General features: G+C 42.6%; 1 protein-coding gene across 1 annotated transcript in view; it reads right to left on the bottom strand.

Moving 5' to 3' along the window:
- Nucleotides 1-443: 443 nt before the first annotated feature.
- Nucleotides 444-17222, bottom strand: part of xpo4 (exportin 4) — a gene marked incomplete at its 5' end in the record, with an annotated part of 43861 nt that continues 27082 nt past the window's right edge. The window contains 16 exons of the mRNA XM_079277472.1: nucleotides 444-1017; nucleotides 1475-1567; nucleotides 2286-2403; nucleotides 2553-2683; nucleotides 3177-3298; nucleotides 3624-3804; nucleotides 4328-4414; nucleotides 4500-4706; nucleotides 9250-9424; nucleotides 10189-10358; nucleotides 10441-10600; nucleotides 11901-12078; nucleotides 12452-12597; nucleotides 12805-12947; nucleotides 13067-13243; nucleotides 14107-14281. Of these exons, the coding sequence (XP_079133598.1) occupies nucleotides 820-1017; nucleotides 1475-1567; nucleotides 2286-2403; nucleotides 2553-2683; nucleotides 3177-3298; nucleotides 3624-3804; nucleotides 4328-4414; nucleotides 4500-4706; nucleotides 9250-9424; nucleotides 10189-10358; nucleotides 10441-10600; nucleotides 11901-12078; nucleotides 12452-12597; nucleotides 12805-12947; nucleotides 13067-13243; nucleotides 14107-14281 (2461 nt within the window). The 3' untranslated portion in view covers nucleotides 444-819. The remainder of the gene's footprint in view (nucleotides 1018-1474; nucleotides 1568-2285; nucleotides 2404-2552; nucleotides 2684-3176; nucleotides 3299-3623; nucleotides 3805-4327; nucleotides 4415-4499; nucleotides 4707-9249; nucleotides 9425-10188; nucleotides 10359-10440; nucleotides 10601-11900; nucleotides 12079-12451; nucleotides 12598-12804; nucleotides 12948-13066; nucleotides 13244-14106; nucleotides 14282-17222) is intronic.

The following is a 17222-nucleotide window of genomic DNA, read 5'->3' as shown; positions in this document are numbered from 1 at the left end:
TTTGTTTGTCTCTGATCCAACACTCCTCCTGGTTTCTGACTTTAAAACATAATATATTACACCCTTTAGTGAATCAGTTTGGTTTTTCTGTCGTCACAACAAACAAACAAATGTCCTGCACCCCCCCCCCCCCCCCCATCTCACATGTGCCCGCTGTATTCTTGGCGAATGGCAGGCACCGCTTGTTGTCAGTTGATGACAAAATATGAAATAAAAAACCTGCACACACAGAACAATCATCAAAACAAAGGCACTCTGGGAAGGATTGGGGCGCCGTGTGTGTGTGTGTGTGTGTGTGTCTGTGTGTGTCGCGACATTCTTGAAATTATAAAATGGCCCCTTTCAAGTCTTTCATCTACAAAAACTCACTGGAGAAAAAAAAAATGTCTCCTGCAATTTTTAAATAACAGCAACTTGTTTTTACCCTCAAAGTCACTCTGGTGCTCGGAGGCTTCGCTCACATGGACTCTGACGCCAAGCAGCAGCACTGGGCCGAGGTTGTGTGTGTGTGTGTGTGTGTGTGTGTGTGTGTACAGGAGGTGATGGAGGAGTCGACCACCTCCTCCTCTCGTCGCCATGATCCGTCTGCTCTGCACTCCAGTCTCCATGGGTCCATCTTCATCTTCATCATCAAGTCTGTCAATCACGCTGGACCGGAGGGGCGGGGATTAAAAGCCAAAAAAGAAATCCGAGGAGGTGAAAACATTCCGGCATGAGGCAGATCCCTCAGCAGGTAGAGAGACAGAGACGTCCTCCAGCTGACTCTTTTTACCCAGAGTTCATAGGGACACCAAGCAGGAGGGGGAGGGGAGGGGGGGGTTATTTCACGCAGAGCAAGCCGCCCACGTTGGCCACGAACTCCTCCAGGCTCTTGAGGAAGGCGACCTTCTGCTTGCGGTCCATGGCGGGCGGCGTGCTGCTCGCCGTCAGCGTGTTGAAGGCGTCGGCGAGCCGCTGGTAGACGACGGCGTCTCGCTGAGAGGAGAGCAGCGTCTCCACCAGCTCAGAGTACTCCGCCTGGAGAAGAAACACGGTTATACTCGCGATGCCGTAAAACATCAGCCCCTCACTTCCTGTCACCTCTGGACTCCATAATAAAAGCCACAAAATGACAATAAAATAACCGTTTATGTCATGTGAGTGTAAAATAAAGTATCAGCTGACTAATTGTTGGCTTCAAAAATCTAGTATTTTATACTTTATGATATATATTCTTTATCATTGTAATGATGTGTTTTGGAGTTATGCGCTATGACACAGATCGGCCACTAGAGGGCAGCTCAGTCCTCACGTAACAGCATTTATTTATACTTAAAGAACGACAATTATTAAAAAGTCGGAATCATAAAAACAAGTTGCGTTTGAATCTTTAATGAACTCAAACCTCATCGACTGGACCACAAACAGAACGTAAAGACGTTTGAACTGTTGTAGGAAGATCAAGAGATATTAATAATGATAATAAGGAGATCACCTGATGCAGGCACACGAGTGTGTAGAGAGCTTCTCCTGCTGCCACCGTCATCTCTGTGTTGTGTTTCTGCAGAACCAGCATGTCAAACACCAGCTGGAGGCACAGACGAGGAAACGTACAACGTTAGAGGATTTAGAATTATTATCAAACAAAAGAGTTCATATCTTAATCAGTGTGGGAACAACCTGTCCACTCATCGTAATAATCGGACCTTTCAGACACGCATCTACTGTCTTGCAGAGAGTTAGAGACTCTAATGTCTGAACGGTGAATATGAAGCTCCAGTTAGCCGCTGGTTAGCTTAGCTTAGCACAAAGACTGGAAACAGGGGGAAACAGCTAGCCCGGCTCTGTCCAAAAACTGACATTTAGGTATTTGAACACATTCAGACGACTTGTAACACAAGAGAGCATTGTCTTCATGTAAGAAATCAAACGAGGAACTTTCATGTTGATGTATGTTAGTTCATGTTTCTTACTTTAATCACCTTATAGCGTCTTTTATTTACTTCAGTCAGACTTCGTTGTCTTTGTTGTGATTTACTTGTTTGAATAAAGTTGTCTTTGATTAAAATATGTAAACTCAAGGCTACAACGAATGATTATTTTCATTTTCGCCTTTTCGATTCATCGTTTGGTTTAAAATATGTCAGAAAAAAGTGAGAAATTGAAATCCCAGTTTCTCAAAGTTTTGTCAAATATTCACTTAAATAAGATATAAAACAGATAAAAATCTGACAATCTCCACATTTAAGAGGCTTAAAAACAGCATTTTTGCGTAATAAAGTGATTGTTGGCGCTCTACATCTTACTTTGAGGAAGTGCCGGGTGGCGATGAAGAGGGGCGTGTCCTTCTCCTGGTTTTTGGCGCACTGCTCGGCCAACGGAGACAAAGCCTCCAAACACAGCTGGCTGATCTCTGAACTCATCCTGAACAGACGTTAAGGAGCACGAACCGCCAGAGCAGACATCGACCACATTATGAATCCAGAAGCTAATTCTCTTCATACTCAGCCATGAAGCGACCGAACAGCGTTCTCATGCGTCCTGAAGGAAGCATTCAAACACAGGGAGGATACGAGGTCATGCCCAGCTCCAGAGAGAACATGAGGCTTTTGAAGAGGTCTTCAGGAAGCTGAGGGATCTTTTCTGGAAAGATCTCACAGATGAAGGTGATGAGCTTGTAGTACTGGTTACACAGGGCGGGGAACTGGGAACAACAGGGAGGACAACACAACCACGTTATGAACGACAGCACACAGGTAGTCAAGCATCGATCATCGATCGAACGCTGACTGTAAAGACCGTCATTCATTCACCACAAAGAACCATTAACTCCCATCAAACCGCCGAAGAGAGACGAGTAATCTCTCGACAACAGAATATATTTGTTTATTTTGTGGCTTTAAAGAAATAGTTTCTATGAGTCTGAAAAGTCGTTAAATTTGGCGAGAAATCAGCCAAGTTCGCTGTTTTTTTTCCTCCACTCACTATCGACGTCTGTCCAACATGTCATCACTTCATCACTTCATCCTTTTAGACGTTTGTGTGAAATTGTCATAAACAGCAGATCAATTCTTGAGTTATGACCAAAAAAAGCCCAAAACTTGAAGAAGATAATGATAAAACCACACGTGTGTGTGTGTGTGTGTGTGTGTGTGTGTGTGTGTGTGTGTGTGTGTGAGAGAGAGGTTCAGCTGTACCTTCAGCAGGTCCTGAGACATGAGCGGGAGGACGATGTTGACGCCGTAAAGAACCACGTCTGCTGCCGACACCGTCCGACTGGACGCCGGCGTTCCCTGGTCCTGGTTTCTAAACACCTCGTCTACAAAACACACAAACATCTTAATCTCAAGCAACATGCGGCAACGTGAACAAAGAGAAGAACACGTCAACTTTCTCCTCTTTGTAAATATCTAAAGACAGATTCAGTTATTGTTCTCAACTAAAATGAAAATAAGCAGCGAAAACGTGGTGAAATGAAACTAAATACGTTTAAACACAACATGAACAGACTCCAGCTTCCAGCAGATGGCGCTGTGTCATTGCTCCTTTAACATGCAGCCTGTTCATGTAGAATAACCACGTACGTGTTTCTATATGGAGATGAATACTCTGTAAAACTAAGAGGAAGTGATGTTTGAACTCACCGGTGTCGCTGAAGTCGATGAACTCCTTGGAGAGCAGGTTGGTGAGCAGCTCCATGATGAGCAGCAGGTCCTGGTACTGGTCCTCCTCCGCCGTGGCGTCGTTCCGCTTCCTGTTCTGGTTGTTTTTGGAGTAAACCTGCAGCAGCGTCAGACACACCTCGTACAGCTTCATGGACTTCGTCTGGACCAGGAGACGGAGGTTACGGTTAGAAACTCAGGAAGCAGCAGCGATGCTGTGACTCAATGTTTCCCGCCACAGACGGACTGAAATACATCGCGTTACGTCTTGACTTCATACGTGAAAGATCTGGTTCTAGCACCAAGTGAAGACTCGACAGCTGACACAGAAGAACCAGTTATAGGGTTGAAATATGAAAAGTCGAATTAATAACAAAGTATTTTAAGACCCAAGTTTAAAAGTAAATATCAGAAACAGGATTGTGCAGCTCAAATTTAAAAGTCCCTCATCTTTATGTTCCAGTCTCTCATGAAGTCATAAAAAGCTTTTTAAATGAGTCCAGACTGTTTCCTTCACGTTACGTCTGATTATCAGCGAGGAACAATGTCCTCAGTCAAACTATCATCATCATCTTATAAAGGGACCATAAAAAGACCCGACGTGCATCAACGCTGAAGCAGGTTACAGTTCTGTTTCACTGTTATGATCTTATTCAGACAAAGTCATGAACCCGACAGTCCCTCACCTCTCCCAGGTAGCAGATCTGCTTGTGAGCCACTTCCACAAACACCTCGATGATGAGGTTGATCGTCTCGGGCGTGTTGCTGTAAACCTGAACGACAGCCAACGAACAGAAGTCAGACTACGGTTTAAAAAGGCCTCTTCCATCGCCTCCGTTCCTCCGACTGCGCTCTCACCTCCATGAGGCCGATGCAGCTGGACAGGAAGTCCATGAGGAAGGAGAAGAGCGAGGCCACGTTGTCGATCTGCGTCGCCTCTGCGATGCCGCACAGCGCCTCCAGCGTGGCCACGATTTCCTGCTTGACGGCCTCCTCCTGGCTGATCTGAGCGAAGTTCTCCTGGTTGATGAGGTTGAGGAACCGCTGCTGGAGAGGATGAAGCACCTGGACGGACACAAGAAGGGAGTCTGAGGTTAGTCTACAACAGGGTTGCCCAATACGTCGATCGCGATCGACCGGTCGATCGCGGAGGTAGTGCGGGTAGATCGCATGCCATTCAAAAAAAATTTGATTTCCTCATGGCATTTGCCACTTGATTTTCTAACACATGGGTCACCACGTATGCGCGGTCAACCGCAAAACTCCGGCGAGCTAATTAGTTAGCCTTCCAATTTATTTCTACTAAAGAATCTAAAGCTGCAGCGCCATGATTTGGGAAACTTCCAAAACCTGGCGTCAGAACTGGCGACTCAGCGGAAGGCGTGTGCGTAACTCGACAGCGCGCGCTACACAGAGCAGGTTGACAAGTGTCTGTCAGAGTTTGACAAACGCTTTCCAGACTTTGCTTTACTCGAGCCAGTTGCTACACTTATGTGCTGCACATTTGGGGAAGATATTGAGGTTGATTCACTCGCATCAAAAATGTCAACGCTGTTTCACCTGAACTCGTCTGGAGTGGAGGATGAGATTCTGACACTGCAAGCTGACATTCAGCTGAAGTCCAGGGCTCATGGACAGTTTCCTCAGAGAGGAAAATTACCCAAACATGAGGACATGTGATACCTTCTTGTCTGCATTATTCAGCTCTACTCATTTATGTGAGTCAGCCTTTTCCCACATGAAGAACATTAAGACCAAACACCGTTCCACCATGACTGATGAACATTTGAAGTCTGCTTGAGGCGGACACCAGCAGCTACTGTCCGAATATGCAACTCTGGCCAATGCCATTCAGTGCAAGTCATCAGAGTAAGGTCATGACCAAAAATGTACAGAATTGTATTGTGCCATAAGGGTTCATGCAGTTATGCAAGGTATGCCAACATATATTGTCAATATAAAGTATACTCAGTATGTCATACAAATAATTGACTTTAAAATCCTGCTGTTGGTTTACAAAGCACTGAATGGTTTAGGGCCAAAATACATCTCTGATCTGCTGCTGCCTTATGAACCATCCCGACCCCTCAGGTCGTCTGGGACCGGTCTACTTTCTGTTCCCAGAGTCAGAACTAAACATGGAGAAGCAGCGTTCAGTTTTTCTGCTCCACATATCTGGAACAAAGTCCCAGAAAGCTGCAGGTCTGCTGAGACCCTCAGCTCATTTAAATCAAGATTGAAGACTTTTCTGTTTGCTGCTGCCTTTAATTGAACCACATTCAATTCATATATTAATCAATTTCCTGCATTTCTGCATTTTACTACTGTATTTTATTTCTTACACTGTTTAAAAAAAAAATGTTTAATGCAATGAATGTTCTTAATTGTTTTAAAATCTCCTTTTTCACATTATGTTTTGATGCTTTTAATGGTTTTATGTGAAGCACTTTGAATTACCTTGTTGAAATGTGCTATACAAATAAACTTGCCTTGCCTTGCCTTGCCTTGCATATATATATATATATATATATATATATATATATAGATAGATAGATAGATAGATAGATAGATAGATAGATAGATAGATAGATAGATAGATAGATAGATAGATAGATAGATAGATAGATAGATAGATAGATAGATAGATAGATAGATAGATAGATAGATAGATAGATAGATAGATAGATAGATAGATAGATAGATAGATAGATAGATAGATAGATAGATAGATAGATAGATAGATAGATAGATAGATAGATAGATAGATAGATAGATAGATAGATAGATAGATAGATAGATAGATAGATAGATAGATAGATAGATAGATAGATAGATAGATAGATAGATAGATAGATAGATAGATAGATAGATAGATAGATAGATAGATAGATAGATAGATAGATAGATAGATAGATAGATAGATAGATAGATAGATAGATAGATAGATAGATAGATAGATAGATAGATAGATAGATAGATAGATAGATAGATAGATAGATAGATAGATAGATAGATAGATAGATAGATAGATAGATAGATAGATAGATAGATAGATAGATAGATAGATAGATAGATAGATAGATAGATAGATAGATAGATAGATAGATAGATAGATAGATAGATAGATAGATAGATAGATAGATAGATAGATAGATAGATAGATAGATAGATAGATAGATAGATAGATAGATAGATAGATAGATAGATAGATAGATAGATAGATAGATAGATAGATAGATAGATAGATAGATAGATAGATAGATAGATAGATAGATAGATAGATAGATAGATAGATAGATAGATAGATAGATAGATAGATAGATAGATAGATAGATAGATAGATAGATAGATAGATAGATAGATAGATAGATAGATAGATAGATAGATAGATAGATAGATAGATAGATAGATAGATAGATAGATAGATAGATAGATAGATAGATAGATAGATAGATAGATAGATAGATAGATAGATAGATAGATAGATAGATAGATAGATAGATAGATAGATAGATAGATAGATAGATAGATAGATAGATAGATAGATAGATAGATAGATAGATAGATAGATAGATAGATAGATAGATAGATAGATAGATAGATAGATAGATAGATAGATAGATAGATAGATAGATAGATAGATAGATAGATAGATAGATAGATAGATAGATAGATAGATAGATAGATAGATAGATAGATAGATAGATAGATAGATAGATAGATAGATAGATAGATAGATAGATAGATAGATAGATAGATAGATAGATAGATAGATAGATAGATAGATAGATAGATAGATAGATAGATAGATAGATAGATAGATAGATAGATAGATAGATAGATAGATAGATAGATAGATAGATAGATAGATAGATAGATAGATAGATAGATAGATAGATAGATAGATAGATAGATAGATAGATAGATAGATAGATAGATAGATAGATAGATAGATAGATAGATAGATAGATAGATAGATAGATAGATAGATAGATAGATAGATAGATAGATAGATAGATAGATAGATAGATAGATAGATAGATAGATAGATAGATAGATAGATAGATAGATAGATAGATAGATAGATAGATAGATAGATAGATAGATAGATAGATAGATAGATAGATAGATAGATAGATAGATAGATAGATAGATAGATAGATAGATAGATAGATAGATAGATAGATAGATAGATAGATAGATAGATAGATAGATAGATAGATAGATAGATAGATAGATAGATAGATAGATAGATAGATAGATAGATAGATAGATAGATAGATAGATAGATAGATAGATAGATAGATAGATAGATAGATAGATAGATAGATAGATAGATAGATAGATAGATAGATAGATAGATAGATAGATAGATAGATAGATATATATATATATATATATATATATATATATATATATATATATATATATATATATATATATATATATATATATATATATATATATATATATATATATATATATATATATATATATATATATATTCAGCATTTTTAATGTAGGTAGATCATTTTGACTTCGTCATTTTAAAAGTAGCTCGCAAGCCGAAAAAGTGTGGGCACCCCTGGTCTACAACATCAAGACGGAGTCACTTCTTCATTTCAGTGGACATCTTCACTCTATTATCACATTGAGCTTCTGTATGTGTTACTGTATATTACGGTGCAGCGTTCGCTCTTCTAAAAACAGCGTTACTCGAGTATCTCCTGCAGCTGCAGAACAAGGAAACACTCAAGCACTTGAACTTGTACTGGAGTACAGTGCTTTGAGTAGATGCACATTGTATTAGTGGTGACATGTGACTCACGAGTATACAAAGTATCTAAACCTGGTTCCACATCGACAAACTACTTCATGTCAGAGAACGAGGAGGAACGGAGAGATGTTTAGACAGTTGTTGGCTCCATCTCTCCTCCTCCTCCTCCTACGACCAAGTTCAGACAAAGCAGCTGCAGGATCCAACAGCTGCCATCTCACTCCTAACACCCCCCCCCCCCCCCCCTTAATTACTCTGGAGTCATCGTGGCTTTGCACCCACATTTACCAGCGGCAGCCTATTAAGACTAAAGACCTCCAGGATCACATAGAGGATCATGTTCTGCAGGCGGGAGGAAGACTTCATCCATCTCTCCTCCTCCGTCCTCACTGGAGGCTGCACAACCAACAATTATGTAGTTCTAAAGATATTTAATGTCACTAAAAACTACAGAAAAGATCAGTTTTGTTAAAATGTAACTCAATAACTTTATTGAGCGTTTGTGAGTCGACAGCGTTTCCATCCAAAGATAAACTTCATGTTTCCTCCATCGATCAGCAAACAAGTTCAACAACCGTGTTTGTCCAGTGAAATCAGATGTATTTATAGCTCACAGGGTGTGATTTTAATTGAGTTTCATATTTATTCACTGTTCTTTGCCACACTGAATATTATACACACACACACACACACACACACACACACACACACACACACACACACACACACACACACACACACACACACACACACACACACACACACACACACACACACACACACACACACACACACACACACACACACACACACACACACACACACACACACCTCGGCCCAGTACTGCTGCTTGGCGTCAGAGTCCATGTGAGCGAAGCCTCCGAGCACCAGAGCTTTCATCAGAGACCTCTGGACGGAGCTGGACAGCAGGTGGAGCGGCGGGCTGCGGCTGGCGAACTGTTTGGCTAAATTCCACCAGCTCTCACACTGAACCACGACGTTCGCCCTGGAGGAGGAGGAGGAGCTTCTGTATATTATAAGAACTTAACTTCATCAATCAGAACGTATTACAAAGCACTTTTTAATGACTTCAGATCAAGTATCTTAATACTTCATAACTGGTGGGCACTCACATGTTTTGCAAGGATCATTGAGTATTATTATAATACGTTATAATCTTTTTAGAATGCAACATGAAAAACAAGCAGATGTTGAACTGGTTGCATTACAGGAAACGTAGGATCGAGCATCAAGAACAACTCTATAGAACCAGACCATCTCCTCTCTGATGGTCTCTGTACTGATGGAGGTCTGATAGAGGACCAGGACTACACTGAGACTAGTTCATAGAGGACCAGGACTACACTGAGACTGGTTCATAGAGGACCAGGACTACACTGAGACTGGTTCATATAGAGGACCAGGACTACACTGAGACTGGTTCATAGAGGACCAGGACTACACTGAGACTGGTTCATATAGAGGATCAGGACTACACTGAGACTGGTTCATATAGAGGATCAGGACTACACTGAGACTGGTTCATAGAGGATCAGGACTACACTGAGACTGGTTCATAGAGGACCAGGACTACACTGAGACTGGTTCATATAGAGGATCAGGACTACACTGAGACTGGTTCATAGAGGATCAGGACTACACTGAGACTGGTTCATATAGAGGATCAGGACTACACTGAGACTGGTTCATAGAGGACCAGGACTACACTGAGACTGGTTCATAGAGGACCAGGACTAAATAGGAGCTCACCTCTCCCTCTTCTCCACCAGCGTCACCAGCAGCTCCACCGTGTCGTTGGCCAGCTCGGCCTCTGAGCTCCACACCGACAGGTTGTTGATCACCTTCTCCAGAAGATATCCCACAATCCACTGGGCTCCCTCCGTGTCCGCACCGAACGCCGTGCTCAGCGGCATGCTGATCTGAGGAGAGAGGAGGCGGTCGGAGGGGAGCTCGTACAGGTGTGCGTGTGTGACGTCATGCCCGAGGTGCGTGAGCTCGTACCTGCTCGTAGAGCTTCTCGTCCACCAGCAGGTACGTCTTGACCCAACGCCTCAGGAACCACATGATGTCCTTTCCCATCTGAGGGCTCAGCAGCTCCGTCAGACTCGCTCTTGTCGCCCGTGACTCCACCTCCGACGTCCGCAACACCGCCGACAGCAACCTGAGACAGAAGAATATAAAAGGTAAAGATGAAGGAGGACACGAGACAACTGAGAGAGGAAAGGAAGGAAGGAAGGAAGGAAGGGAGAGAAAGTAAGACTGAAGGAGACTTTGCATGAATGTGTTTGAGGGGGTCGTTGGGTCTTTAATCGAGACAACGATTGGAGAACAAAACAGAGATTTAATCAGACTGTGAGGACGAGTCTCTTATAAGAAGACAAAGTCAGCAGATCGTCTTCAACTTCATGTCCTTTGAGGAGGGACTTCACAACGTCAGTCCACACACACACACTTCAGAGGACAGAGGGCTTAAAGCAGCTCATGGGTCCGTCCGTCCACCGAGGACACCGAGAAAACAAAACCAAGCTGACATTTACTGGACCGGGACGGCCGCTCGCTGTTCAGAAACCCTCTCGTCTCCGCAGTCATCACTGCCGCACACACGCACATTTCTGCGGAGTAGTTTTTAAAGCTAACAACATCAAACATTCCAGCTTCTAATATTTGAGGATTTGCAGTTTGTCTCAGTTTCATAATTAGTTTAATAAATACCTTTGAGTTTTAGACCGTCGGTCAAACAACACAATTTGAATCTGCTTGGTTAGTTTGGAGGTTCAAGGCGTCTCAACACTGGATGTCAGTAAGTAACTCTCAGGAGGACAAACACACTGCTGCCCAGGAGCTCCTAACAGCAAGAAGAAAAATCCACTAACAGACAAATATTGTAGAAACTAAAATGTGCTACATTATGAACCAACTTCTCAGGTCTTCTGCTTGCTTTCTGTCCTAAACATGGAGGAGCAGCGTTGTGTTTTTATGCTTCATAAATCTGAACAAACTCCCGGAAAACTGCTGAAACTCACTTCTTGTGAGTCACGACTGAACCTTTACGTTCTGTTTTTACACTGAAGCATTTATTCCTGTTCTCTTCTCGTCGAGCTGGTTTTAGCTCTTTGATGACTTATCAATAGTATTCAAACGTCCTTTACTGGCGTTTCTTTTGCACGGTGGTGCATAAATAACCTGAAGGAACACCACGACATTTACTAAACGCTTTCTGCAGAACGGCAAAGAAGAGATGAAGACTTCATCGGGCTCAACTCCCGGAGCACTAACAGACGCCTGCAAACATTTGAGATTTCTACAGCACACAGAATATTTTCAAATATAAAACTGCAAAAACATGAAGTAGTTAACATGTCTTTTGTGTGTAACCGTCTCTACTCTCTCTGTATCCCGTTAGAGGCACATTTCCCAGGACACCGGTGAATAATGAAACCCGGGGCTTCCTAGTGGAATACCTGATGACGGAGTCGGTGCGGTTGCAGCCCGGTATGGACGAGGCCTTCTCCCCCGGCGAGCCGAGGATCTGCAGCGTGGTGTTGATGTCCACTTCTGTGGAGTGTTTGATGGAGAACTCCATCACCTCCGAGGGGATCAGCGGGGTCTCGCCCTGACAGTCGTCTGCTAATAAATAACCTGGAGGACGCACAGACAGACGCAGATGTTACGCGTCTTCTCTCTCAGGACTGATTCCCACTCAGGACAGAAGAGATCAGGTGATCTGCTGCTGCAGCTTCAAATCAGGTGAGAAGACACCGGAACCTTCTGGAGTCTCACTGGAGGATTTAAAGTGGCTCTAGAGGACTCTCAATGTTTAGAATGTCTTCTCATGTCTTATAATTCAGTCATCTTGTTCTTTGTCTTCGTTTTGCTTGTTTTTACTTGTGTTAATGAACAATAACATCCTGAGTGTAGAGAAGTGTGCAACCACAAACATTAAAGAGCAAAGGGAAGACTGATTCAGGAGATTGACAACAAAAGAAAGGGCGTAGTAAGTCCCGCTGCTGACCTGAGACCAGTATGAGCCAGTGGATGTCCTCGTAGAGGTCGTCCAGCACCTTGCGGTCCATTGATCCGGGATCAGACGAGGCCATGAGCTGCTGCTGGGTCCTCTGGAGCTGACCGTGCAGCCGCGTCACTCGGTCCTCCAGCAGGCTGCAGGACGACGACACAAGAGCAACAAATCTCCAACACGCGTATAATCATCACAGTAAACTACAAACACAGCGAGAGACCATGAAGCTGGAGATCTGTATGCACTTTCAGAGTACGATGTAAAAACGGTGAGCTTCACACATGAAGCTAACGAACTGTGGTCCTATGAGAGGATGGGAACATGACTGAAGTGTGACATGTGTTTACGTTGTGAGCAGGGGGATGCAGTGGTCCGCCGCCACGCGTCCCAGCATGCCGATGCTGGACAGCTGGTCTGAGAACAGCTCCCGGTCGTCTTCCTGTATCTCGTTGATCTCGTCCTCCTCGTGAGACGATATGCCGTTCACCGACTGGAGGCGGAGCAGCGGGGTTCAGGGTTCAGGGTGTGCAGAGAGGAGAGAGGACGAGGTTATTTAAGCCCTGATAAATGAGAGGAATACACTGTATTTATGGTGATCAACAGGCTCACCAGGTTCCGGGTGCCGTCCGGAGCAGCCAGGTGACACTGGATGTACGAGTTGAACACCTGGATTGCCGGCTGGACGAAGCAGCCGCGAGGAAAATGCTCCTCGTCCTGGACGAGCGTCAGCCACGACTCCAGCAGCCGGTCGTAGGCCTCCATGTAAACCATGTCGTCTTTATCCAGCTGAGCGAGGACAGGAGGAGCAGAGGGACGACACAATGAGACACTGTTGTCTTTACCGATCCAGTGAAGTGTGTTGTTCAGGTCGTACATATTCAAAATGTCTTCATGTAAATCATGTTACATTAACGCTTTGAACCCCAAAACAAGCCAGTGGGATGGAAAAGCCAAAACTACACCGTTCATCACAGCTAGACGCTTTAAAAAACATCAATATATCATCAGATATTCCTCTTTACGACAGTCCTTGAACACATCGTGTGTGACGCTTCCGTCAGAAAAAGAAACCGTAACTACGGTCAAAATTGTGATACTTCATTCCCCAAATAAACCGTTTGCTTTGCTCAGATCCTGTAAACAACATTAAACTCTGCACTGAACAAGAGACATGTTCTAGTTCTCTCTACTTCTAGACGAGGAACTCGTGGACAGATTCCACAAATAGCAGATCATGTCCAGGCCTGGAACTGTATGTCGTCCTTTTTTATGTAAGATTACATGAGACCACATCTCCAACAAGTGTAACGAATTCAAGAAGCTCACAAGATAATTCACATGATAGGGAAGCAGCAAAAACAACAAAGCTGTGTTTATTTCTTAAGATGATTTGATAAACTCTTATTCTTACAGTATAATAAAGAACTAAATGAACTCTGAACATTGTTAAATCACTCGCAGTCAATTTATTTCAGACGATTCGTTCGTCTGTGTAACGTGAGCGACAGATTGTAAGACTTCTGAGGAACATGGACCATGGCTAAACAATGCCATTATTATTATTATTATTATGAACCAATGTTTCCTTTTTCAGTGAAGAAGAGCAGCGTTTCTTTTGCGAGATGAAGGATGAAGGTGTCATGACTCACCACCTCCTCCAGGGCGGCGCTGCGGCCGAAGGAGCAGGTGAGCAGCGTGAGGCAGTTGATGAAGGAGGTGAAGAGGTCGCTGGGCAGCGCGGTCAGAGTGCTTCTTGGGAACATGGAGATCAGGTTGGAGATGATGTTGGAGATGCCCACCGCCTCAGAGTCCTCGATCTCAATCCTGGGGAATAGAGGAGATAATAAAATGAGATGGTTTCTGATGTCTTCTTTCCTCCACGACTCTTTCCACTCTGCAGGGCGAGGCTGAGGTCACTTCACCAGTTTACACACTTGGTGACTGAGGTTTGGACGCAGACATGAAAATTGATCCGTAATCAAAACTCGTGGGCAACTTGACCCCCGAGCAGTTTTTCCACAGCTGACTGAGGTTATTTTTATGGTATTTCTGCCTCGTGGTGCAGCACACTGAGCACACGAGGACACAGAGAACGGCTGGAGTTACACTTTAATTAGACTTTTATCATCAGATCGAACCATGAAGAATGAAGTGACATGTGTGGACACGCTGAAATCATTACTGGCTCATAAGTTGTTTTATTTTAGATTGTGATCTGAATTCTTCACCATCTGGACGACTCTAACCACAGCGCCTGTACCATCGATGTGACGAGATACTGAAGGAGCACAAGAAGAAGAAATGTTAAATATCAAATATCATTTCACAGCTCTACCTGTGAGGTCATAGCTGACGTCAGAATTCAACACAATGACATGTTCTCAATGCAGATGCTGGATTCCACGGTAAAGGACAAAAACACAAAGCCCACGTGCTTCATCACTCTGCTGTTAACATCTTCACACTGGTTTTTGCAAATGTATTATTAATCCTGATGATAAACATTTTACAACATTACATTTGAACACATCGTGATAAAGTTAGAATTTCTCTTTGCCCAACACTCATTTTTACTGAATAGAGCTTGAATGCATCATAATGTAACTCAATGCAACCTCCGTTAGCGTTAGCTCTTTTATTTAGCCGATCAGAACTGTGCTGACCACCGAATGCTAACAGCTAACAGCAACTAGCTCTCCTGCAGATTAAAGACTGATTTGTTGAAGGTAGAATTATCAGGGACATTTCTTATCGTCACCGGGACGTCGTCAGTCTGAAAAACGAGTACCGTCAGCTTTTCAGAATTTTGGTACTGAAGCATCGGTTCTCGTGACTTCCATATTTGCAGGTATTTCTTCAATAACTAGATTGGAATATTTAAAAAAGGAAAAGTCAGAGGAAAACCAAAGTCGGCACACTTCATCCCCTGAAGACCACGGATGTCTGTACAAAACGTAACGTGAATCCATCCAACAGTAGAGATAATTCAGTCCGACCAACAACATCATCATCATCCAGAGTCTAGCAGCTAGCGCGGCTAACAATGTTACACTTCAGTCTCAGACGTTGCTTGTTTTAAAAAGCCGTTAGAGATATCAAGTCTAACTTAACTCTGTGCCTCACTGATCATCAACAAACTACGCGCTCAGAGTTTCTCAGGAAAGATGCATCAACAAATGAGAAGACCACATTAAACCACATCGTACAACTGAGATCAGACGAAACTAATGTCAGAAATACAACGTAAGCTTTGGAGAGATCCAGTGAGAGGACCAAGAGGGGGAACAAGCTCCAGATGAACATTAAAGTCTTGGTATTTATCCAAAAACGTGTTTTAAATTGAAAACATACTTCACATGCAATGTGTCTCAATAGCTGCAGCACTGCAGGGAAACACCAGAAGTGTGTACAACAAGCTAAAAACATCTCACATGATCCGACAACTAGACTATCAGGCCACAAACCTACCTGAAAACGACTCAATGACCACATGGACATCCATCATCACACATCATGCTGTTATAGAGGATTCATTATCAAGATTAATACATCATCAACAGATTATATATTAATAACGGGTAAAAACAAGGTGTAGAAAGAATCTTCTTTAAAACATGCAGGGGAAAAGGTTTTTAGCAGGTGATTGTTTTGATTTTTGCCAAAATCATATTTCATATTGTTTGTTGTTGTAATACTCAGTTTGGCCACAAGAGGCTGAAGGACGAACTACCTCATCTTCTAAATTGGACTAAAAGCGTTCAGGTGTTCAATAGATACATTGTAGCCAAAAGACAGACGTGACCGTCACATAACTTGCTAACACACAATATGTGACTACATTGTTCTTCTCACTTGCCTCTCGGGCTTCCGTAACCAACATATACGTTGATATATTTTGAATATATATACATCTTATATCTTATACGCCGCATATACTGCAGACGTGTGTTTTCAGGGTTTTCTACAATCCTGCTCAGTTGTTAAGATGAGATTCTCAATATGCCATCTCAAGGAGTTACTCCTCCCTGAACCCCTCTAACCCAACACCATCCACGACGCTTTCTGCACATAGCGTCGTTCTTCTTGTTGCCTTACAGTCCTAATCCTGAGTTTGTGTTTGAGCCGACACACCTCTCTCTCTCCACAGCCAGTCACAGAGGAACACTGTGAGAGGCCGAGCTAACTCCGATCAGATGGAGCTGAATTGCCAGCAGAACTGTTCAATCATCGCACATCGGCCGTCCCTCCCTCTCTCTCTATGCATGGTTCTCCGATGAGGCAATTGGAAAAAAGCTCCAAGAATAGGTGATTACAGACAGAGCGGAAGAGAGAGGGAAGAGAGAGAGCGAGAGACACAGACGGAGAGAGACAGAGAGAGAGAGACAGACAGAGAGACAGACAGACAGACACAGAGAGAGAGACAGACAGAGAGAGAGAGACAGAGAGAGACACAGATGGAGAGAGACAGAGAGCTAAAGCTAAATACAAGCAGGGCTGGGGATTGAACCTCTTTTTTTTAGCACCAACTGAATATCTGGACTCCCGTTTTCTTATTATCTGAAGAGACAGATTTAAAACTTAAAATGTGTCTGTGCTAAAAGATTTCAAATGAATTCAATTCATGTCGTGCTTGCTCAGTTTACAGAGATGTGTTAAGGAGCACAGAGCGGTGGTAGAGAACTCAAAACGTTGAGTTCTTCTTTTTTCTCATTTTTTTCAGGGGCCATGTTGGCAAAACAGGTCAAATCCATCTCAGGCTTTATGA

This window comes from Melanostigma gelatinosum (assembly GCF_949748355.1).
Source record: "Melanostigma gelatinosum genome assembly, chromosome: 10".
Lineage (NCBI taxonomy): Eukaryota > Metazoa > Chordata > Actinopteri > Perciformes > Zoarcidae > Melanostigma > Melanostigma gelatinosum.
This window is presented reverse-complemented; position numbering and strand designations above follow the sequence as displayed.